We start from the raw sequence: 21,727 nt of genomic DNA, 5'->3' as shown, positions 1-21,727 counted from the left end.
CGGTTGAATGTAAAAAACTACATTTTGGGTGTGAATCTTTATTTGATTTAATTTGACTGAAATGAAAGAGGAGGCAGAGTAGGTATATATGTCGGAGAAAGTGTCATTTTTGAAACACTTAGAAAAATAAAAAATAACAAAACCCAACTTCTGAGCATTTGAATACTTACAAAACTTTGTAGTAGCATCAGACTTTTGCGTGTTTGCGTGCTGCCAATTAGTCAAGCTTCATAAATATTTGGATAGTCCCATTAAGAATCCCCGCTCAAAACATGTGATACGCGTTTGAAGACTTTTGAATTAAAATTTGTCAACGTCGTGCAACCGATTGAAAAAAGTATCGCTCTTTTCTCTTGCAATCAAGTTGGTCAAACCTGATTATTTCGAAAAAAAATTTAAACCGTGTATATAATTTATCCCGAGCTTGAAATCTTAGATTGCTTCAAATTTCTGATTTTTTCAATTAAAAGAAAATTCTGTAGTTTACACAGTTGCACATGAAATTTTTTCCTATTCGTTAGTTTTGAGGGAAAAGTTTTTGTACATTTAATCAAAAATTAACAACTTAGCTCTAATTATTTCTAAATTTTGCTGAAATTGCTTTACACATTTCAACTAACACGGCAGGTGAAAAAAATTAATGTGATCGTTTTGCCCAGGACTTCTAATTTTTGTTTCGTTGCGCTTCCTAACTTTCTGGATTGTTCGTTTAGTTTTTAGTCATACCGGTATCCATTTTATCTCAAATGTCGTATTCAACCTCTATCATCGGACCTGTCCAATTTTGTTTTGGTGGGATCTCGAACATGTTTTAGTTCAACTGACGGTGCTTTCAGGCTCATTACATGCCTTCACATGGTTTTTACGTGCGAAAATGAGGAAGTAAGTAGTTTCAGACGTGAAAGTGAACCCTTTTAGTTTGATTGGTACGTCAGATTTGTTATCTGAAAAAAAATTGCCAACAATTTAGCTTTAACTACAAATAATTGGTGTTATTCATGTTTTCCATGCATTTTTTTCTGGCTAATTGATCCGATCAATTAAAAAATGGGATGAACTTTGTATTTGATGTCTTCTAGTTTTTTTCCACGCAACATTGGAGTGATTCGAGTGAGATTTCATATTAAAACCCTTCCAGTCGTGATTCAAACCGAATAAAAAAGTTTAAAAGTGGATTCCAGTGTCGAGAAAAACTGGTTTGAATGTTTTGAGATTCAGTCTTATTTCTATCGAGCACTGCAATCGACTAACGCTTGTTATATGCAAAGTTTTTTTTAAGGTTTGTAGGCTAAAAAAATCTTGATTTTACTATAATAAAGAACTAGTTTTTTTTTGTTTCAAAATGCGCTCAATTGGCAAAAAAAATTCATCAAAAAAATTGAAATTTTTGCAATCTGCTTTCCTTGTTAATTTTTGGAGTCTTTAGAAACTCATTTTAAGTTGAATTGCTCTCGAACAACAAAAGTTTTCAATTGTAGAAAAACACATGGCGCATAAAAGCGAGGTTGACTTTTGTAACATAAATTTATTTTTGTTTTAGGAACCCCCAGCGCAAAAAAAAATAAATGACTTATTGATCTAACTTAGATAGTTTTCTCCAGCAAAACTCTTCAATTAAAGATTCTGAAAGTTATTGATCTAACTAAGATAGTTTTTTCCAGTAAAATTCTTCCAAAAAGATTCTTCTTCTCGATATTTGAAACTCAAAAGTTCATAAACGTTTTCCAACAGTCTAGATAATTTATTAGTCAAGGTTAAGGGAAATTTTACCCAAGATTTCACCATCATTTCCTACCAAACAAAGTATTTTTTGCATAGAGGCACCGAAGTGTGAACTTGGTTTTCAAAGATAATTCCGCCGCTTTGATTTTTGAAGCTTTTATGAAGCTTTTATATCTTCTGAAGAGCCAACCTTCGTGGTCTACTGCGCTCGCTGCATCTTTCATTTGTATATTTTGAAGTCAAAATGTCAAAACATTGGTCAATTTGGACAGAAAAAAGTCATGCCTTTGAATGATTCCCTTGCGACATTTTGATAGCAAATTTGTTGCTTTTATGCAATCAAAACAACTCACTCAAAACAATTTGGGTTTAAAATTTTGAGTCAAATAAGGCTCCATAAAGTTTTGTAGTTAAAGTTGATATTTTCAGTAAATTTTTGCTTAACAATAAAAAAAAAACCCTAACTCAAATACACGTTTTTAAAATTTGTGTGAGGATTTAAGATGCTAGACAAAAAATAACTTTTGATAGACAATGATGATGTTTTCAGGCAACACGAATGCGGTGAATGCAGTGATAGAAGACGCAGTGGTGACTCAGGAGTTCGCAGACTCATTCTGGAGAGACCGAGAAGGCGACCATGTGTGAGTAGTCAAACTAACAAAACCGTTTTTTCTCAGGTGTTTTTTTTTCAAAAGAATGTTTAACTTTTTCTCAAAAGAAGGTTCAATTTAACTGTTTCCAGTTGCAAATAATGCACTCTGGCTGCAGATAGTTTTGGAGGGTTTTGCATGTTAGCAGCATCTGATGTTCGTAGGATACTTTCTATAGATCTTGTTAAGTTTTTCCCCCTCTATCACATTGGGGATTCGTTAAGGTACAAATTTCACATATATGCTTAACTGTTGATTTAGTTTGTTTTAGGAGTGGCAATTCTGTACTAAGTACCATAGGGGGGGGGGGGGTAGTTAATTAGATCCTTGTTTTTACTAAAGATGTTTTTTTTTGTTCAGAGCCATGGGTGTTCAAGAAGTGTTTGTGGGGACGCGGAGTGGATTTCTACGCTTCAAACAAATAGGCCAGAAGAAAACGTGAGTGGCATTCATCATAGCTCAGAATAATTAATAGTTCCGTTAGTTTTCAATAGAGTTTCTGCGTTTTTATTTACATACTTGTGTCTGTTATTTTGACAGTCGCGTGTGTCCAATAATTGTTTTTTTTTCTGAATTTTTCCTTTCCAAATACTATCTTTGAAAAAAGATAGGCAAAAAAAGTTGTTTTTGATGTAAGACTGCACAGTAAACGTTAATACTTAAAGAAAGATTTTGTAAATTTAAATTGTATGCCTATTTACTTTCAAGAGTCCGGTGAGTCTAACCTCATGTAGTAAATTCAGATTCATCAATTTCACGAAAACTGAAAAGCGCTGGCTGAACCTTTTTTAATCTTTTTATTGGATTATTTTTGTTGCTCTGAATGAAAAGTTATTATTTCAAGAAAAAGTGTCAAAACACAGGTTTTCACTGAAAAATTGCAATTTCAGCTTTTTTCGTCAATGCAAGAAATTCATGCTTTTAGTTGTAGCCAACTGTCAATTATGTCAAATTATTCATCCGGTGTCATCATCTATATTAAACTAAGATTTGATCTAGCAATTATGGGCCAATTTCAGAGATGCTGTCTACTCAAAGATCCTCAAGTAAGTTGTTTTTGTCGTCGTAACGTTTAAATGTGTGTCTTTTTGTATCGAGATTAACCTTTTTTCACTTATGCAGGCAAACTACAAATAAGTTGTTTACTAATCTTAGTGCTTTATTATGTCTCTAATTTCAACGCGCTTTTCACGCTAAAAAAATCTGAGACGTATTTGTATTAGGACAAGTTTTTGGGTCAACCTTTTGCATCTCAATTTATTCATCACCCTACTCTATGAGTTTAAAAGCGGAGTTCCAGAACGTTCAATTTAAGATCGCGGAACTATTTGCAAAAAAAAATTAGTGGTTCTGTTCTATGCTTTAATCGGTTCCCTTTAATGATAGTTGGGTCCCTAGAAAACAAAATTTTGAAAAAATTGGACTTTCCTAGTTGCAACGCGGACTCCCCCCTCAAAGATAGTATATTTTGGCGCAAAAGCTGCTTTTAGAAAAATTTTAAGGTCGGTCGACCAAAAATGGATGCCTCAAAATAGTACAAAAGGGGATTCTTTGAATCGGCAGGGAGTCGAATCCCTGAGTAGGGGGGGGGGGGGGGGTGGCGTCCAACCCAACTCAAGCAGTTGAAGACCAGCTGGCGCCAAACTTTCTGCGGCGAGGTAAAATTTTGCAAAGTTTGTCCAAAAATATTTTAAAATTTTTTTAACTAAGATAATTAGCATATTTTAAATCCAAAGGTGACTTTAGAAACTTGAAGGGTGGTCAGCCAAAATTGGATGTCGTAAAACAAAACAGCACCAGGGGATGGCGAGAGTGTCGAATTTATATACGAGAAAAGCGTCTGCCCCCCCCCCCCCCCCCACCATTATCGCATCTTTCCAACCTCTTCCTCCGTTACTGCTTCGATCATTAACATAATAGTCACATGACACAAATTAGATTTCATTCGGGACCCTTCTATGTTTTAGAGGCACATCAAGATAATATTTACTGTAAAAGAGTTGTTTAAGGCTGCAACATGCTTTGGTATCTTTGTATGGTCTGCTTGATAATGTGGGACTAGCTTAGCACATTTTATGTTTTAACCTCTCATAACACAACTCAAAGGTAAAACTCTCTGAAACCAAGAAAGGCAACAAAGTTTGAATGAACCTGTCTTTAAGCAGATCCCTTGACCAACCAACACCAGCATGTCGATTAACATGCCTCAAGTAAAACTTTTCCTTTATTTTGATCACGTTTTCATATAAAAAGACTTATTTAGCTGGTGTGCAGTTTTGTGAAACACATTTCTGAAAAAAAAGCTGAAATTTGATCACGCTCAATTGCTGTTATGATCGCAGTTTAAAATTTTATTTTATAGGGGTCCCAATTTTTGCTATCTAGTAATTCTTCAAATTAGCTTCTAAAGTGATTTTTTTCAAGCCATCAAAGGGAAACATTTCATTAGGATAACTTTTTCTTGAGTTCGGTGAATTTTAACCAAAAAATAGACATCTTTAAAATGACCGATGGTAACGAACGATCCTCCTGCTCTCAATAGATAAAGTCTCAGCTATCACCAGCCCAAAGTTAATTTAAATTGATATTGTTTTTTTTTCGAATATCGAAATAGGGTCGAGAAGAATGTTAGCAGATTAAATAAGAAGGTGTTATAAGACCAATTATGCACGGGGGAAAGGACCAACACAAGAGCTGTATAGCTCATCACGGCGAACCGCTGTTGTGCCCCTGTTTAAGAACTACATGCAATGTTTTTGGTTATTTTTCTGGACTGGGTAATGTTGGTTCATCGTCAAGCAACGAGCACGGATCATGGTAGGTCTCGAACATCCGACCTTTCGATTGAGAGGTGGAGACGTAACGACTTCACCACCTTTTCTAAAATAAATGAAAAAGTTTTTTTTTCGGTTAAAACCCGCAAATGGTGAAAAACGAAAATGAAAAGTTGTACAACAAAATTGGATAGCTAATTATCTTAAAAGGCAAGATTGTAATACGAGACAAGTCGAAACAAATCAGTTCACTCATTTAAACCTCAAAATAGTTCTTATGTCTAACTTTTTCCGTTTTTTCTACAAAAAATCATAAATAAGAGCTCAAAAACGTTTTGGATTTATTTCAACGCTCAAGAGATCAGCCTAGCGCATTCCTAATTAAATTTTATCCAATTATCTAATAAATTTACTCATTTTAAGTTAGAAATTATACTTCAATTTTTTGAGAAGTAAAGCGAAGACAGTTTTGAGACAAGAGAAAAAAATTCAATTTTGAGTTAAATGAGCAACCGTGAACGGAATCCCAAAGTTTCCCGATTAGGTTTGAGAACAAACAGTGGTTTTTGACTGGTTCATTGATGAGAAACTTCGTTGGTTGACCAAGAGAACCATAGCCTATAAACTTGATTGGAGGAGATTGTTCGTACCAAGTCAATGATCTCTCCTCCTTAATCCGATAAAGTTCACCTGGTTACTGGAACAAATTGTCTAAATGGCAGCTGTAGAATTGGTAATTCTACTGTAAATTCGACTAACTGCGACGTCACCGTAGAGAAAACATTACCTAGCGTTTATAGAGATTTATAATTGTAGGCCCAGCCGCCGATATTATAATGGCCCAGACTAATGGTTACTAGCCTCCGGTGACTGAACGAAGACAATCAATATTAAGACAAAGCTCAGGTGTTAACTTCATTATCGGTACTTTGAAAAAAAAAAACAAAGTTTATGTATTTATATACATGTAGCAAAATCCGCGACCCTCTTAAGCTCTAATAAGGAGCTGCAAGCAGTCGGTTCACTAGGAGGCAACACCGTTCCGAGATCTTGGAAAATATACCCGTTTTACATGTATCAAGATAAGCTATAGAAAAAAATAGAGAGTTCAAATATGGAAAAAAATTATCGTCATCGTCCTCCAGAACCCTAATAATGAGCCTGCAGGAAGTCGGTCAACTAGGTGGCAACAACTTCCCGAGATCTTGGAAAATCCATCAGTTGCCCACGCATTAAGATAGGTAATAACAAAATCAAGACCTTTCCGTCAGCATGAAGGCTGAATCCCAAAATTTTCACCACCGAGCATGTTCATAGCACCAATGAGGCATTTGTATAGGAAACCAATAGTTCTTGAGATCTCAAAAATTCCATCTGTTGCCCATGTATTAAGATAAGCTATAGAAATGTTTTAAAAACCACGAGACGTATTTTAGAAGACCACGAGATAAGAACATATTGATAAACAGCGCTAACAAATGCCCTAAGTAAATAGTCCCCATCACAGACTTCCGGAGTTTGTTTCTCGGCCCCCGCTGAACGGAGGGAGCCAAAAGTTTAGAAAAAGCTAGATAATGGTAAGATACATCGTATGTTATTGTTTCAACCAAATCTGACGGTTATGCTGAAAGTTATCAGCACTTGGAGATAATACCCCTTAGACTCCAATTTACGCAAGATAGTGAGCGAGAGCATTTTGATTTTATGGCGGCAAGGAAACTAAAACCCAGCTCCAAGCAAGGAACCCAGTGAACTGAACCCCTTCGACGACCCTTTCCGGTGTTAATGGCGCTCCTACGGCAAAAGTGATATGGACCTTAGAAATGGGATAACTTGGGAAGTATTTTGAAAATGGATGAAACTTGAGTAGGAAGGTATGAGATTCTGATCCCGAGTAGAGAAGAATGACCGTAAGTGACCAAGGGGTAACCTTTAAATGAACTTTGGGGGTTGATGACCAAAAACGCATAGAAGAATCGAGGTTAACACCGGAAACAGGCGCATTTAAGGGCCCCAACTCTTGGAATTGGAATTGGTCACTTGAGTACACTTGGGAGAGAGCTTATCTATTGGGAACTGAAGTAGAAGCTGAAAAGGATATAGCTTTTGCCTGGTAACATTAAAGTAGTGGACTAATCAAAGCGGACTTGTCAAACATTGGGCTCAATTTAGCTTGGCGATTGAACTGTTAATAGAAACTCAATCAGACTTAAGAAAAGTAGTCCCAGAGGAAAAATAATTGCAACATGGCAACTAGGTCTTGTAAAAATATAAAAGGACGGGATAATTACTTAACTCCGCGGAGGTGACTTTTTGGCACAGTTTGACACCTAAAAAACCAATTAATTTTCATAACAACTCGAAAGTCGGGATTGGAATAGAGTATAGCCGGGAATTTTTGATGCTTGAAAGGAGCAAGCTACCCATGAAAAGGGTCTTTCCTTACCACTGGGAGATCGAAACGTAAGCAGAGTAGTTTGAAAAGTCCAGGGAGACTGGTTGATTAAGTATAGATCGGTTTAGAGGTGGAAGTGGACTTTATATTTGCAAAACTTAGTTGCAGATATCTATGTTGAAATTGGCCTTCATTCGTAACTAGTGATGTCAGGGGAAAATTTTGGTTCAGACCTTGCGCAAGGTTACCAAAGTAAAGGTCAGGACTTGTAGGGACGATGATAACTATAACTGTTACAAACATAGCGAAAAAGTTACGGATAGCCCATTCTTAGGCAGAACAAAATTAGCTACCAGTGAGAGTAGTTGGGTTCTCATTGTTACTTAGAGAACAATTGTGCTGTGAGAGCAAATGGAGGTTCACAGAGTCAGTAAGAGAACAAAATTAGCTACTATTGAGAGTAGTTGGGTTCTCAGAGTTAATTAGAGAACAGTTCAACACTTGTGAGGATACAGATTCTCCCTGGGCGTGGAATCATCAAGATAGTGACTTCTCAACAGTGAGAGATAGTTAGTTTAGTTAATGAGGATAACAAGAGTGCAGAGAGACAGTTAGTTATCACAAGAAGTTGAATTGCAATCAGGAAATTGTGTCTAATGATCGCGGACCGTTTCTTTTTGAGTAGATTGTTAGATTATATTCTGGCCACTCAGAGCCTTCTTCTTTTGGACTTATATTTATCTGAATTTAACCAGAATTAAATATTTCTGCGACGTGGTTGCAAGCGATACAGCCACAAGAGCATTGACATAAGGAGGCAATCATCAAAGCACAGTACAGAATAGTTGCAAGCAACTTAACCCTTCCGGAATTGTGGATAGTAGAGAACCTCGGTCGCCCCACTGAACTCACAACACAAGCAACCACTTTGCGGAGAAAAAGAGAGAGAGAGAGAGAAAGAGAGAGAGAGAGAGAGAGAACGAACCTATAGCACCAATCTCTTGAAATCTACAGCAACCGATCAAAAAGTGTAGTTTTTCGCGAAGCGGAACGTGAAAATTTTGGAAAATGAATCAGATTTTCCTTTAAATTATTATTCGTTAGGCCGAATATAAATTTTCTGCATTTGCTTCAATGCATTTTTTGAAACTAATTTTGCCACAATTTTGATCAAATACATAAACAAACTGTCAAATAGAGTTTATTTGGCTTGATTTTCTGTCGACCTACATAAGTATTTTAAACAAAAATCAAATTTATTCTGAATTGTAAAGTTTCAATTAAAGGTTTAGATTTTTCAGATAGAAATAGATCACTTGATCTATTCGAGGAAAAGTGGGGGCGGGCATTGATTTTTCGTTCAAGCCGGTTGTTCAAGTGGTGCTCTTTTGAAGTTATCGAAATGCAAAGAAACGTACCTTCAAATTTTCGGTAGCCTAAAATTTTGAAAAAACAAAATGTCTTTGGTTGTCTTACTAAAAATAGGTGTAATCTAAGTTTTGACATGTAGATAATCTATCTTTTTTTATGCTTGAACTCTACCCTTTTGCAGTGTAGTGCGAACCTTTTTCTTTTAGGTCGGCTATTTTGAGTTCCCTTTTTATTCGAAAACATTAAGGACCCTATTTTTTCAAAAATTTTCTGCGCCATAGCCAAATTTTTCAAAAAACAGGCCAAATAAGGCGTTTGTAAGCTCTTTTTTGAAAGTTTTCATCAAAAAACTGCGTTTTTTTGGCGGGGTCTCCCCCCTGAAACTAAGTAATATTGGCGCCCAAGGTGCCTTTAAAAAGAACTTTAAGGCTAGTTAGTCAAAAATGGTTGTCGTAAAATTATACCAAAGAGGGGACCCTTTGGAAAAATTTGGCCACCAGAATTGAGGGGGATGGCGGTCACCCCCTTCCCTCGGCACGCTACTGCCCTTTGCTATATGTTGTGATATGTCGCTGACTTTTGAAGTTTACAGAGAAGTCCACAAATGATCTCAACAAACAATCCGTGAAAAAAAAAAACAACTAAGCAAAACTTCGCGCTACTATAGGAAAAAAGCTATATTGGATAAGTAAATATCGTTTTCTTGAAAGTTTACTTGACCAAAAACATAATTTCATCCAGTTGACCAACAACTAAATTGCATGAGACATGAACATATCAGAGTATTTGTTTAAAAAAAAACGGACAGGCTGGTTGTGAAAACCGCATGTTCGCGCGTTGCCCGCCCTGGAATGAGTATTTTGGTCGCAAAGGCTTGAAATGCCAATTTTTGGTCGCCTCAATCTGGTCGTTAAAAGTATAGTTCTATCCATTTTCCATATCCGAGACATTTTTTGATCGCGAAAGTCTGGATATGGTATTTTTTGCTTTCGGATATGGTATTTTTCGAACCTCTGTTCATATCCGGTTGCACCATGTCCGCCCTGCTCGCAAAAATTCTGCCATTTTTGATGGTGAAACTATAACTTATGCTTTTCAAATTGTGTTCAAACTTCCCAGTCTGCAGCAAAATCTCAGCAATAATCTGCCGTAAAAACTTAAAAATTTTACTCGCTTTCCTGATTTTTTGCTTGGTTTGAAGTTGAGGCTTAAGCAAATTTAATCAAATTTCCAATGCTGATGCCAATTGGATTTATTCTCTAGAGCCTCACTTTGCCGCACACTTCAAAGCGCACACCTGCAGCAATAGGTTTGTTTGATTGGGTGCTTGGGTGTGGCATCTCGACTCTCGACATTTTAGCCAACCAAACGCAATACAAAATCTTCTTTTCGGAGTCTACACATATATTCCGGGGGCTATTCTCATGCGCAAAGGACCGAATGCGCGAAAAAACTCGTGAGCGAATGACTGAAAATAAAATTAGCCGAGAGTCAAATTTTAAAGAGAAGCATTTGCCATATTACACTCGAAATATAAAATTTGTTCCAATTCGGCGGCGTCAGTGACAATTTGGAAATTTTGCAAATTTCTGCCGTTTTTATATTCGGCCAATATTAATACTCATTTCCTAAAAACTTTTACTTTCTTTCCAAGTTTTAGATTGCTGAAATCTGATTGGCTGATTTTTGTTTTCGCGCATTCGGTCCTTCGCGTATGAGGGATTCCACCATATATTCCGGGTCTATAAACTTCAAATTTCAAGAAAAATAATAAAAGCGTGCTTTAATCTATTATATAAAAGCTTGATCGTAGTTTTTGGAATGTACCGAAAAGTGAATGTGACTCCGTTTCGCCCCTCACGTATTTCGCCCTAAGATGTATTAAACAAAGTGCCGTAATAAATTTAGGGCAAAATGTGACTTTAACTTTAAGAAGGACGAAACGTGCCACATTCTCTTTTAAGTTACCATTCGATTTTCGATGACCATAAAACACGTTTTTTTTTTCAATTTTCTTACGCTTAAAGTTTTTAAACTTGGGGTTATTTTGGAAAAGTTGACTTCTAAATAGCTATTCCTAACTAACTAATATAGCCGATTGCTGTGCTTGTAACACATTAAGATCTGACAAAAGCAATCGCGATGCTAACAAACAAACTTTAAAAACAAATTTTCTGCTCAAATTTTTTCTACTAATTTTGTGCAAGGAGCTAGAAAATCAAGAGTTGTAATACAAGGACAAAAAGCGCTTGAATATGATATATCACTTGCCTCTGTATACATTTTTTTACTGTGGGTTCTTTTCCACGAGTATTTTTGCAATAATTTCAAGTTGTTTCGAATAAATTTAGCGGAATTTAATTGTTGCTGAAATGTCGGGACGTGCATTTGATTGCAGTAGTGGTATTTGGGGTTCCACCGTTTTCTAATTCTCCTTGCTGCCGAACTCTTCAAATCATATTCTCATTTATTAGATTTTTTTCTGTTTCGATCCAGGGTTCTGGCGGAGGAGGAGTCTACACTTGGTGCCGAGTTCTTCCAGATGGCATCTTCGATTTATTCCCTCATGAACAGAAGTGGAGCTCTTGTTATATGGATTCCCACTACTAGAGATATATACGACGGTAGGGATCCTTCAAGTCTCGATGATTTTACAGTAGTAATGTATTTGAACTCTAAAACATGAATTTTGCATCGTGAAACGGGTTTTGCTTAGCATGTTTACAACACTTTGCACCTTTGACGATCCGGCATTTTTCTCCTTTGATCAATTATCACATTGATTAAAGAGTTTCTTGACTGATAATGTTTGAAAGCGCATGAAAAATTTGTTTGCTTCGTGAATTCGAATATAAATGGAAGTTTATATAGCTTAGAGAAGATGACAAAAATTGGCATGTTTAGAGCCAAATTTAACCGGTAAGTTGCTGAAACCGATTGAATGCTTTTATACTGGGTAACTGAGATCATTAACTCTTCATTAATGAAAATGGTTGTTTTTCTTCTGAATTACATTGTTAAAAAACTTAAAAAATAGTTTGAACTTTTTTGTATCCACTAAGGTATTATTGTACACCGAGGCATAAAAGTTCCTGAATTGACAAATTGGGAATTCTTAAGGCTCCAGAAAATTATTACAGATTAAAAAAACCTCTGATTTATCAAAGTCAACTGATAACTTTCAGATAGTGTGAAAGATTCTGCTAAAATTGATTAAGTAAATGGTCTTAAAACTGGTACAACTAGAATATCCAGATGCTGTGGTTGCCCGGGTTAACAAAATATGCTTATCATACAATTCCAAGCTATAGAAAAATTAATTATCATACGAATCCATACAATTCCATAGAATAAAAATATTGTATGAAAATTACATGATAACCATTTTTTCCATACAATGGAAATGTATGATAGGCATTTTTTCCATTCAATGGAATTGTATGATAGGCATTTTTTCCATTCAACGGAATTGTATGATAATCATTTTTTCCATTCGATGGAATCATATGATAAAAAAGTTTTACGGACGAATTTTGCATAAAACTCAGTTTCTGATTGAGCAAAACAAACAAATTAAAGAGGCAAAAACTAAGTCTTAGCCCAGCCCAACGTGACAGTCCCTCAACAGAAGATACAAAATACAGAAAACTTTAGAGGTTTGAAACTCTGTTACTGTGTTTCCTGTAAGTTTCTCTCCTCAAATTCGAGACTGCAGAGAGTTGTTTTTAGTGGGAACCAACACCAGGGGAAGGGTTACCTCATACTAAAAATTACTGAAAATTTTTGTGAGAAAAAATAAAAAAACATTATATTAGTATCAAAAAAATAAGCTTCATTCGTTCAAAACTGTTTATTTGTTTCTCTTTTCCTACCTCCTGTCAATAAGTTGTTTCCTCAATACTCAATTAAAAAATAGATAGTACTAGGTTAATGTAGTAAGTCCAACTCTAATTGGCCTTCATGAAGATTTTTTTAAAAACTGCTATTTTAGAAGTTATTATTTGATTGTTTGTTAGAACTTATCCGTACGCCATTCGGTAAAAAAATGGACGAAAGAAATGGGCGAAAGAAATTAAACGGTAAGTCTTTGAAATCAAATAAAAATGTGTTCATGCAGGTTCTTTGGAATCATTAGATCTCGATTGATGAAAATTTCTACTCCTTGTTTAAAAACAAAAATTCAAAAACGGATTAGAAATTTATTGTTCCAACTTTCGAGGATAGTGACTGAGTGTTTGTGCTCGGGTTGTTTTTTTTCCAGACAATTTTTCGGCTTTTCAAATAGTAAATTTTGACAATTGTTTTTATGCACCCAAAATGTGTCATTCAAAAACATATGAACGCAAAGCTCAAAATTAAAAAAAATTTCACCTGTGATTTTTTAAGGTTATGTCGCCTAAAGGTTGCGAATTTGGCCAATTAACGCGCGATATATTTCGTTCTACTAACGCGTAACTCGAAATTTATTCCGTCTTAGAAATCAATCCAAAATGAATTAGGTATGCTATTTGTTTTTTTTTTATACTTTGAAAAGAGCGTATTTACATTGGACGTTGAAGAAAACTTTTTTCATTTTATTTCAAACTTTTGTCCTTTTTCTTAAAGCGAACGCTATAGGCCTTAAAAGGTTATCAAAGTTTCCAGGGCTTTGCTCTGATACGAGCAGTCTTATTCGTTTTTCATTTTTTCTGCTACTGTAACATTCAACACATTCGAAGCACAGTTTCCCACTACAGCCATGATAATGACTTTTTTAAGGCCTATAGATTAGCGTTCGCTGTTTAGCATTTTCAAAAACGTCAACTAGAAAAAAAAGGTAAAAATTTCAAAAAACAAATTAAAAAGAAATGATCTTTTTGAAATTTTTTGAAATGCCTTTGTAACACCGAACATTTTGTGTTTTGCGGCAATTTAATTTGAAAAAGTTTACGAGCAGATTATATAGTCATTTAAGCGTTAATAGCACAAAAAATCTCATGCTTTAATTGTCCCAAATTTGTCAAAATGGTAACTTTTAAACCCCCGTAACTCTTCGAAAAAATGTTGCAGGTAAATTATCTTTCAAAATTTGCTTCTTCAAAAGTCGAAATTGGCCTGGAGAAACAAAACCACCTCGAGCACACTTACTCCGTCACTTTCTTCGTAAGTTGAAACAAATCTCATTTAATTGTAAAACAAGTTGTTTTAGGATGTTTAACCGTGTTTATTATATGGCGATATTGTTTTGCTATGGGTTTATACAACTGTCTAGTTTGTGAGTAATATTTCGAAAGAAGTATTTGTTTTTAGACCAACACCAGTTATATGAAAAATTTTTGCCCTGTCATGGTTCTTTTCATATTTATCATCAAACACATTTGTTGTAAAGATGAATTCAAATAAAATAAATCAGACTCAAAAAATGCTTGTCAAACAATTTCATAATTTGAGAAACATCAACTGGTGACCAAGAATTACAATTACTTGGTTGCAATTACACAAAATTTTTTATTTTTCGATTAGTGCCTTTTAGCTGTATTTATGTTTCAGAAATTTTAAGTTAGTTTGAAACCAGTTGAGTGAATAAGTAAGCAAAATAGTTAGCAGGAAGTGATAACCCATTGCTGGAGATCGCATTTGAATTGATAGAACAGTTTTTGATTGAACAGATATGCTTTTTCTGGCTAAAAAAATTATGCCAATGAAACTTAAACAAAATTACTCGTATATCGGTGCAAAACCCTGAATGTACTGAACAGTTTTTTGAAAAGTTTTTTTTGTGGTTTAAAACAACATACATTTTGGATATCATGAAACATCAAATGTGAAAATTTGAGCCACACAAAATTAAAATGCGATCAATTAACTTGCTTCAATTGATTGTGGAATGGTTTTGTAGTGCGAGATAGTTCGACACACTTGGATTATTTGCGTTACATTTTCAGCGTCATACATCAAAATTTCAAAGCAAGCTAATAATATTCCCGAACATGGTCGAAATTGCAAATTTCGAAGCAGAACTTCAAAAAAATTAATCGGATTTCAAAATATCTTTATAGATTTGAACTCAAGGAGCCGATATTTTCATTGGGGTCTTTTTTTGTTAAATATAACTATATTTTACTTGCAGGGTTTTGATGGATTTAAATCACCCTAGAATATGTTCAACTTTTCTTGGTCGTCAATTTTAATCAAAACTAAAGCCATGATATTTTGCCAACTAGGTGCAATTAATTGCTGATAGTTGACAAAATTGGAAAAACCAATTCACTCATGGCAAATTTTCAAGTAACTGAAATTTTACTTGCAATTTACATAAAATATCTTTTACATATTCTTTACTTCATAAAAAACTGATGAAATTTTTTTTACTCATACTAAAAAAGTACATGATTTGAATTGTTTGGTTATATGAAATTTCTGACAAGCATTTCTCTATTGGCTATCAGTTTGCAGATTTTTTGTTTCTTGATTTATCTTTAATCAAATTTGCGTTTGTTTTCAAACGCAGTAGCTGTGAGTGATATGGAACCACATATAATATGGGTAATGGTGAATATTATGGGTAAGTCAGAACCAAGTTGAAAAAATCATAGAATTTGTATTGTGAGCAGGAGTGGATCTAGGATTTTATCGAGCTTCTTTTCATCGACCTTTTTTCGATCCTTTTTAGGTCGACCAAATTGATTTTCTGAGCTCTCTCAAATCACTATAAAGACCCTATTTTGACCAAATTTCCTGCGCCGCAGAGATTTTTTTAAGAAAACAGGCCGCAAAAGGCGTTTTAGGCACTTTTTGAAGAATTTTGAACAAAAGTTGCGTTTTTTTTGGCGCGCGCTCCCCTCTCAAAATTAGCACCTTTCCGAGCAGTTAAAGAAATCCAAGCAGTTGAAGAAATCCTCTAAATCCGCTGGTGATTGTGAGAACATGTCTTGAACTGAGAATTAGCTCTGAAAACTATTTAATATCTTACAATTGTTGCAAAAGTATCTGTTGTATTTTTTGAAGGAGTTCTCAAAACTTAATTTTTCGACAAAAGTTTATAATTTTCCAAAAAGATCATAGAATGGGAATATTATGGCTAGCATTTGTCATAAACAAAATGTATGGAATGAATCGGATGAATAGCATTTTCGATGTACAGTGGTCAGAGGCGGATTTACACCTTCCTTCCTCCCTCAGGGTTTCGTCCCCTGCCGACCCCAAGGTGCAGAAAATTTGGCCTTGGCCTGGTGCAGAAAATTTGGCCAAAAGAGGGCCTTTTTAGTGCTTTGGGAGCGCTCGGAAAATCAATTTGGTCAAACTTTTTTTGAAAATCCGCCCATACCCCCAACGCTGAGAAAATCCTAGATCCGCCCCTGACCTTGTGTCCGGACAGCAACAGGAACGCGGAATTGCAAAAGTGCATCAAATATCTGGTATTACGTTTTTTTTTGTGGATGGAATTGTCGGTTGGAAATGGCTAACAGATTCATATAAAATAAAAATAGTGTCCTGATTAGCTAATTGTTTTGACTACAATCAGTATATTTGAAATCAGTAAGTTAAGGACCCTACCAACTGGAATTATGATCGACAATGATTTTAAAGTAATAAATTTTGCAAAAAAAAAACGTTTTTTTTCTCAATTTAAATCTATTCTATCCAGAATTTCTGTCTCGTTCTTGTCTTAAGCTCTTTGTAAAACAGAATGAAGCCATTTTTTAATGAAAAACTAATTGATAAAAACACAGCTATTGCTTTTTTGTATCAAACAAAAGCTTGAAAAATGTGTTGAAAAGCTTGTTTCAAAAAAAATTAACTCGATATTTTTTTCAGTTGCCAAAAAGCATCAAGGAGTGATGGCAGTTGCGAGACTGGTCTTCGCCGGACACACCCCGGACAAACAGAACCCATACTCATCTGCTCAATCGGGAGGAGGGTCATACAACAGCAACAACTTCTATAATGACAGAGACCAGTATTCCAATTCATGGAACAGGGACTCAAAGTCAGACACCCAGTTCGAGTCTCAGGTAGAGCCCCATATCATTAAGTTACAAAGCAGCATTTCATTGTTCCAACTACTTGACGAAGTAACAGGGGAGTAAATATTGCCATGTCTTGGGTGTTCAAAAAACTCTTATGGCATCGAATGTATGCCTTAGAAGTCCTTTTCGCCCGAAACCTAGAAAAAATTCAGAAAAATAAATTCAACGTTGAGAAAAACTGGTCTGAATTTTGGCTATTTAGTCGCAAAATTATCTAATAGCGGAGTCATTCAACGTGAGAATAAGTCTTGATTGAGGGTAAGAACCACTTATTTCAAGTAAAGGCTATCATAACCTACAGGTCAATTATTTCACTTCACGCATATAGTTGTTCTTGTTTTACTCATACGTAAGATTTCAAAAAAATTAATTTCTAAAAATTTAAGAAAAAATTTCTAATTTTCAGTTGAAAATTTTTAACATCTTGCCGAAGCCCTGAATGATCCGACGACTGCTGTTTAATGTCAAACGAGTAATGTTTGCTTGGAAATCGTATGTTTTCTTTTGACTTTTTGAAACAGCCAAAGGCGGATCTAGGATTTTCTCAAAGGGGGGGGGGGGGGGATTTTCAAAAAAAATCCAAAAATTTTGTCGACTTTTTCTAGATCGACCAATTGGATTTGCAGAGCACTCCCAGATAACTATAAAGACCCTGATATAAAAGATAATTTTTAGGAGTCGCAGAGTCTGTTTGATCCCTCTAAGTTCAACTACTACAACAAAAGACAGCGACGCAGTTCCTCGTCATCGTCATCCGAGGGGAACAACGCTAGCAAAAGCACAGAAGGCGAGGGATTGAGAAAGAAAATTGAGGAGATTTTTCTGGACTCGTCGCTTTATGAGAAGTTTGACAATGGGACTTATCCCGAAATAGACCCGAGTAGCTTTTACTACCCTGAACACGAGAAGAACCCGAGGGCATTAGTTGGAGGTGAACTATGATTTCACACTTGGTGAAAATAGATTTAAGATTAATTCTTGCTTGCGTGAAATCTTTCCTAAGATTTTCGTGGCCTGTACGTTTTAATACTTTGCGCAACATCGCCTCCTCAGCTCATTACAGTAGTAAAAGAGATGAAGTAAATTTTTCTAAGATTTTTCAGCGAACTTGCCGCTGAGGAAGTAACCGTGCTGAAAACTATTATTCTGTGGAAATTTTCTGAAGATTTCGAAAAAAAACCAAAAATAATTAGTCATGCGTGACTTCATTGATTTGATCATCATAAACTACAACGAGTAACTAACCCAGCGAGTAATTGACCATAACAAGCTATGTTTGAACTTAAACTTAAGCGCTGGGTTAATGATTAAATATATCCTGTTATGTTCCATTGATCCCTGTTATGTATATTGACACTAATATAATGTGTCGTGTAGCTGTGGGCATGTATGTGAGTCTGGACTCGGTGGAGCAGAAGTTCAATGACATCCTGCGGGAGAGTGGGCGGGAACAGAGCTCAAGGCAGACTGCCAGCACATTCGCACAACAGAAGTCATGTCTAGAGAGCGACGTCAGTTCATTACTCTATTGTTTAATTCAAATTGATCAACGCTTTTATAGCTAAAATCAAAAGCTCAAGCAAGTAATATTTGTACGTAAAAAGCTGACAATCAGGGGCGGATCTTAAAAATAAATTTTTTAATTGATAAATGTTGTAATTGTCGTGGAAGGACCAAAGGCAAACTTTTGGGTGGTCCAGAGTTCGAGTTACTGGAAGCGAAGAACCCTCCTCCTTAGTCCGCGCTTAGAGATCAAACTCTATTTTTGGCAATCATGTCCAATTGAAAGCGATGTTTTGTAATTGAAATAACTGCTCCATGTTTTCTTTAATAGTTATCGTGTATATTGAGTGCTTTCCAACGTCTTCCGGAAACTTTTTTGTAGCATGTGATTCAATGAACACTTTAGGGCTCTTTTATTTTAGCACCTAGCAAGTTATAGCTCCCAGAATACTAAAATGCTACAGAGGAAGGACTAGGTTTTTTAGTGCAAGGTTTAATGGGTTAAAATGGGAAAAACCCACTTTTGTATGAACATCAAATTTGTTTCAGTTGATTGATTGCTATATTTTGGACCACAATGCCTTCGTTGTGATGTCCGAAAATAAAGACCACGTAAGCTTTCATTTTTATGACCCCAATCTAATCTTCTATCTCTTGGTTCCAAATTTAACTTCAGTTCAGCTTCTCTTCTTTTTAGTTTTCCAAGTTCTTCGGAGAGATAGACGGAAACGCAATGAGATCGTTGGAGTCAATGAACCTTTTCAAGAAGTGAGTAAAAATAACCCGAGCAAAATATGATCATAATCAGATGTGTCGACTGAAGTTTCATCTGTTATTTTACTTTGAACTGGGGTTTTGAAGAACAGTTTTCGCAAGAGGGGGGGGGGGGGGGGGGTCGAGAGGGGTCCAATTTATAGGTCAGCCAAATTGATTTTACCACCGCCTTAACTCCGAAAAGAACCAAATGTCCCAAAAATGTCTACACCGCGCGTGCTTTTTTTCAGAAAACGTGCCAAAATTTTTGTTTTAGAATATTATTTACAAAGGGTTTTGACTTAAATTTGATCGCTTTTTTTAATGAGTTCTTATTTTTTGCTTGTTGCAGTTACACACTGTTGGATCAACAAGGCATGTGTGAGTTCACAATATCCAATGAAAAGGCAGCAGCCAACAGACCCTCATTTGCGGTGAGTCATTCTCACTTCGATTATGCTTCATTCGGCCAATCAGCGATACTTAGATATTGGGCCGAGGTTCTCATTTTATCCAAGGAGCAAGTGACAAAAACTCGGTGCTGATTTGACTCAACCAATCAGAATTGGTCAAATGAACATTTTACTGATGAGAAGTTTATTTTTTTAACTAATGACAAGTTTTACATAAACTCATACCTTGATGGATAGCTACTCTGATAAGACAATTTTGATGAATTAACAAACTTGTTCACCTGTTTAGTTGTTCCGAGCATCTGCGAGAATTGTGGAACTTACTTTCGGGTGAGTGGATTATCAGCTAACTCTTAATTGTATCAACATTAATCCCAACTAATAACTTCATAAGGTAACTTGTGGTATGTGGTGTGCTTTGGGTTTCAGACTAATCTCTCAACTAGTATTCGTCAACATATTCCAATTGTCGCTTCCACTCATGGACATCTGGAACAGAGCCATGGTTCTTGGTAAACAACCTATTAACTTATAACTGGCTTACTAACCTTTTTTTTGTTCGCAAAGCGTAAAAGACTGCCATAGACTTAATTTATCATCCAATGTCAAAAAGATGATTTCCTCTGGTGTCTTTACGAGGTTTCCCGAAAATAAATGATAAATAAAAGGTCTAATATGGGGAAAAAACTTTGAATTTCATTTATAAACTATTTCTATAGAAAAATACACATCTTTCTGAATAAAATTGAGACACCGCTGAAAGCGAGCCAGAAAGTTCCTGACACTTTTTCAGACTAATGCGTCAATGATTCTAAATGCTATTCACGTAACAATGATTAAAGTCTCTTTACGTGTGAAAACATTTGACGATGGATGTTAGCACTGAAGGAGGTGTGATTTAGCCGAAGACTTCAAGGAGAACTTGGAGGAGGCGGTGGACAGTGTGGTGAGTCCAACTCTGAATGAACCCACAATTGTGATTGAGAAGAAGGGCTACGAGCCATGTGACATGGAGAAGTTAGTCTACTTGAGGAACTTCGAGGCTGTGGACGGACACACCAAGTACGAGTGCAAGGAACTCAACGCACAACTCAAGTGCTTCAGGTCAGTCGTAGCGCGGGGGGGGGGCTCTTTTTCCTTCCCCCAGTGTAAAATATACAAATAAAAATTTTGTTCAGAAAATTCGATTGTTATGAAAATTGGCATACGGACTAATTAGGCGCTGGCAAATTTATTTGGTCTTCATAATTAACCTTCAAAACTACTCGTTACACCATAAAATAGATGCTCGTGGTGAGTTGGGGGGGGGGGGGGGGGGGGAGGGGGGAGCGGAGAAAGAGCTGCATGGGGTTGTACGGTACTAAAATATGAATGTTGAGGCTAACCTGCATTCCATGGAAGGATGGTCAAGGAAGAATGAGACGACAGTGTGGTAACTAAACGAAAATTTTGTGAAAAGTTGAAACAATCAGAAGCGCGCAAAGATTCAGCAGAAAGCAAGTCCTGATCACAAATTTATCATGAAAATTGTTTGCGTCTTTTTTTATCGTAACATCATGTTAATTCAGAAGATGTATGGATTTTGATGACTTTCAAATTTAAGACATTTAAAATTCAACAAAGGTCTAATAATATGTAAGTTTTTTTCCAATAAATTTCAGTTTTCAAATCCAATTTGAAACGACAGAAAGTCAAATTTTAAGTCACGGAAAGAAGTTTGTTATTATGGTCTTCAAATCCTCGAAGAGGGCACTTATTAATCTGAAACGAGATAGAAGAAAGTTTTTTCCTTTAAGTTTCTAGAAGTGAAATGGAGCTTTTTCTGTTGTTTGAGTAGAATAGCACCTCTCAAATTACTTTTAAAAAACAATAGTCGTATCTTTTGCTGCTATAGAAAGATGTTGTACACGGACATAAGGGAGACCAATTTAGTGCTGCTGACAGTCATCAACTCCCCCAACTGCCAGTGCAATCGGGAGCCCTTCAGTCTGCGCAAGACGAGGAAGGAGTACGCCAGCAACCTGGAAAAGTGTGACCGGATGCTGTTCCAGAAACACAGGTCCAGACCGCCCAACTGTGAAAACTTCCACGAAAAGGTCAGAACAGATTAACAGATACATATTGTTAAATTTCC

The 21,727-nt window shown here is 35.9% G+C and overlaps 1 protein-coding gene across 9 annotated transcripts in view; it reads left to right on the top strand.

Annotated features, from left to right (window-relative positions):
• The window catches only part of LOC134852203 (voltage-dependent calcium channel subunit alpha-2/delta-3-like), a 107,960-nt gene that overhangs the window by 85,849 nt on the left and 384 nt on the right, over nucleotides 1-21,727 (top strand). For 8 of the 9 annotated variants that reach the window (XM_063868519.1, XM_063868520.1, XM_063868518.1 and 5 more), the window contains 14 exons: nucleotides 2,273-2,366; nucleotides 2,736-2,813; nucleotides 3,395-3,421; nucleotides 11,412-11,539; nucleotides 16,713-16,909; nucleotides 17,600-17,855; nucleotides 18,302-18,435; nucleotides 18,977-19,039; nucleotides 19,125-19,195; nucleotides 19,533-19,614; nucleotides 19,883-19,923; nucleotides 20,023-20,105; nucleotides 20,496-20,697; nucleotides 21,488-21,689. In XM_063868519.1, coding sequence (XP_063724589.1) covers nucleotides 2,273-2,366; nucleotides 2,736-2,813; nucleotides 3,395-3,421; nucleotides 11,412-11,539; nucleotides 16,713-16,909; nucleotides 17,600-17,855; nucleotides 18,302-18,435; nucleotides 18,977-19,039; nucleotides 19,125-19,195; nucleotides 19,533-19,614; nucleotides 19,883-19,923; nucleotides 20,023-20,105; nucleotides 20,496-20,697; nucleotides 21,488-21,689 — 1,658 coding nt within the window. The remainder of the gene's footprint in view (nucleotides 1-2,272; nucleotides 2,367-2,735; nucleotides 2,814-3,394; nucleotides 3,422-11,411; nucleotides 11,540-16,712; nucleotides 16,910-17,599; nucleotides 17,856-18,301; nucleotides 18,436-18,976; nucleotides 19,040-19,124; nucleotides 19,196-19,532; nucleotides 19,615-19,882; nucleotides 19,924-20,022; nucleotides 20,106-20,495; nucleotides 20,698-21,487; nucleotides 21,690-21,727) is intronic. The other variant, XM_063868522.1, reaches the window with a different exon arrangement.

The sequence above is a fragment of the Symsagittifera roscoffensis genome, chromosome 7, assembly GCF_963678635.1.
Source record: "Symsagittifera roscoffensis chromosome 7, txSymRosc1.1, whole genome shotgun sequence".
In the NCBI taxonomy this organism is placed as follows: Eukaryota; Metazoa; Xenacoelomorpha; order Acoela; family Convolutidae; genus Symsagittifera; species Symsagittifera roscoffensis.
The sequence above is the reverse complement of the archived record's forward strand: the minus strand, read 5'-3'. Positions and strand labels throughout refer to the sequence as shown.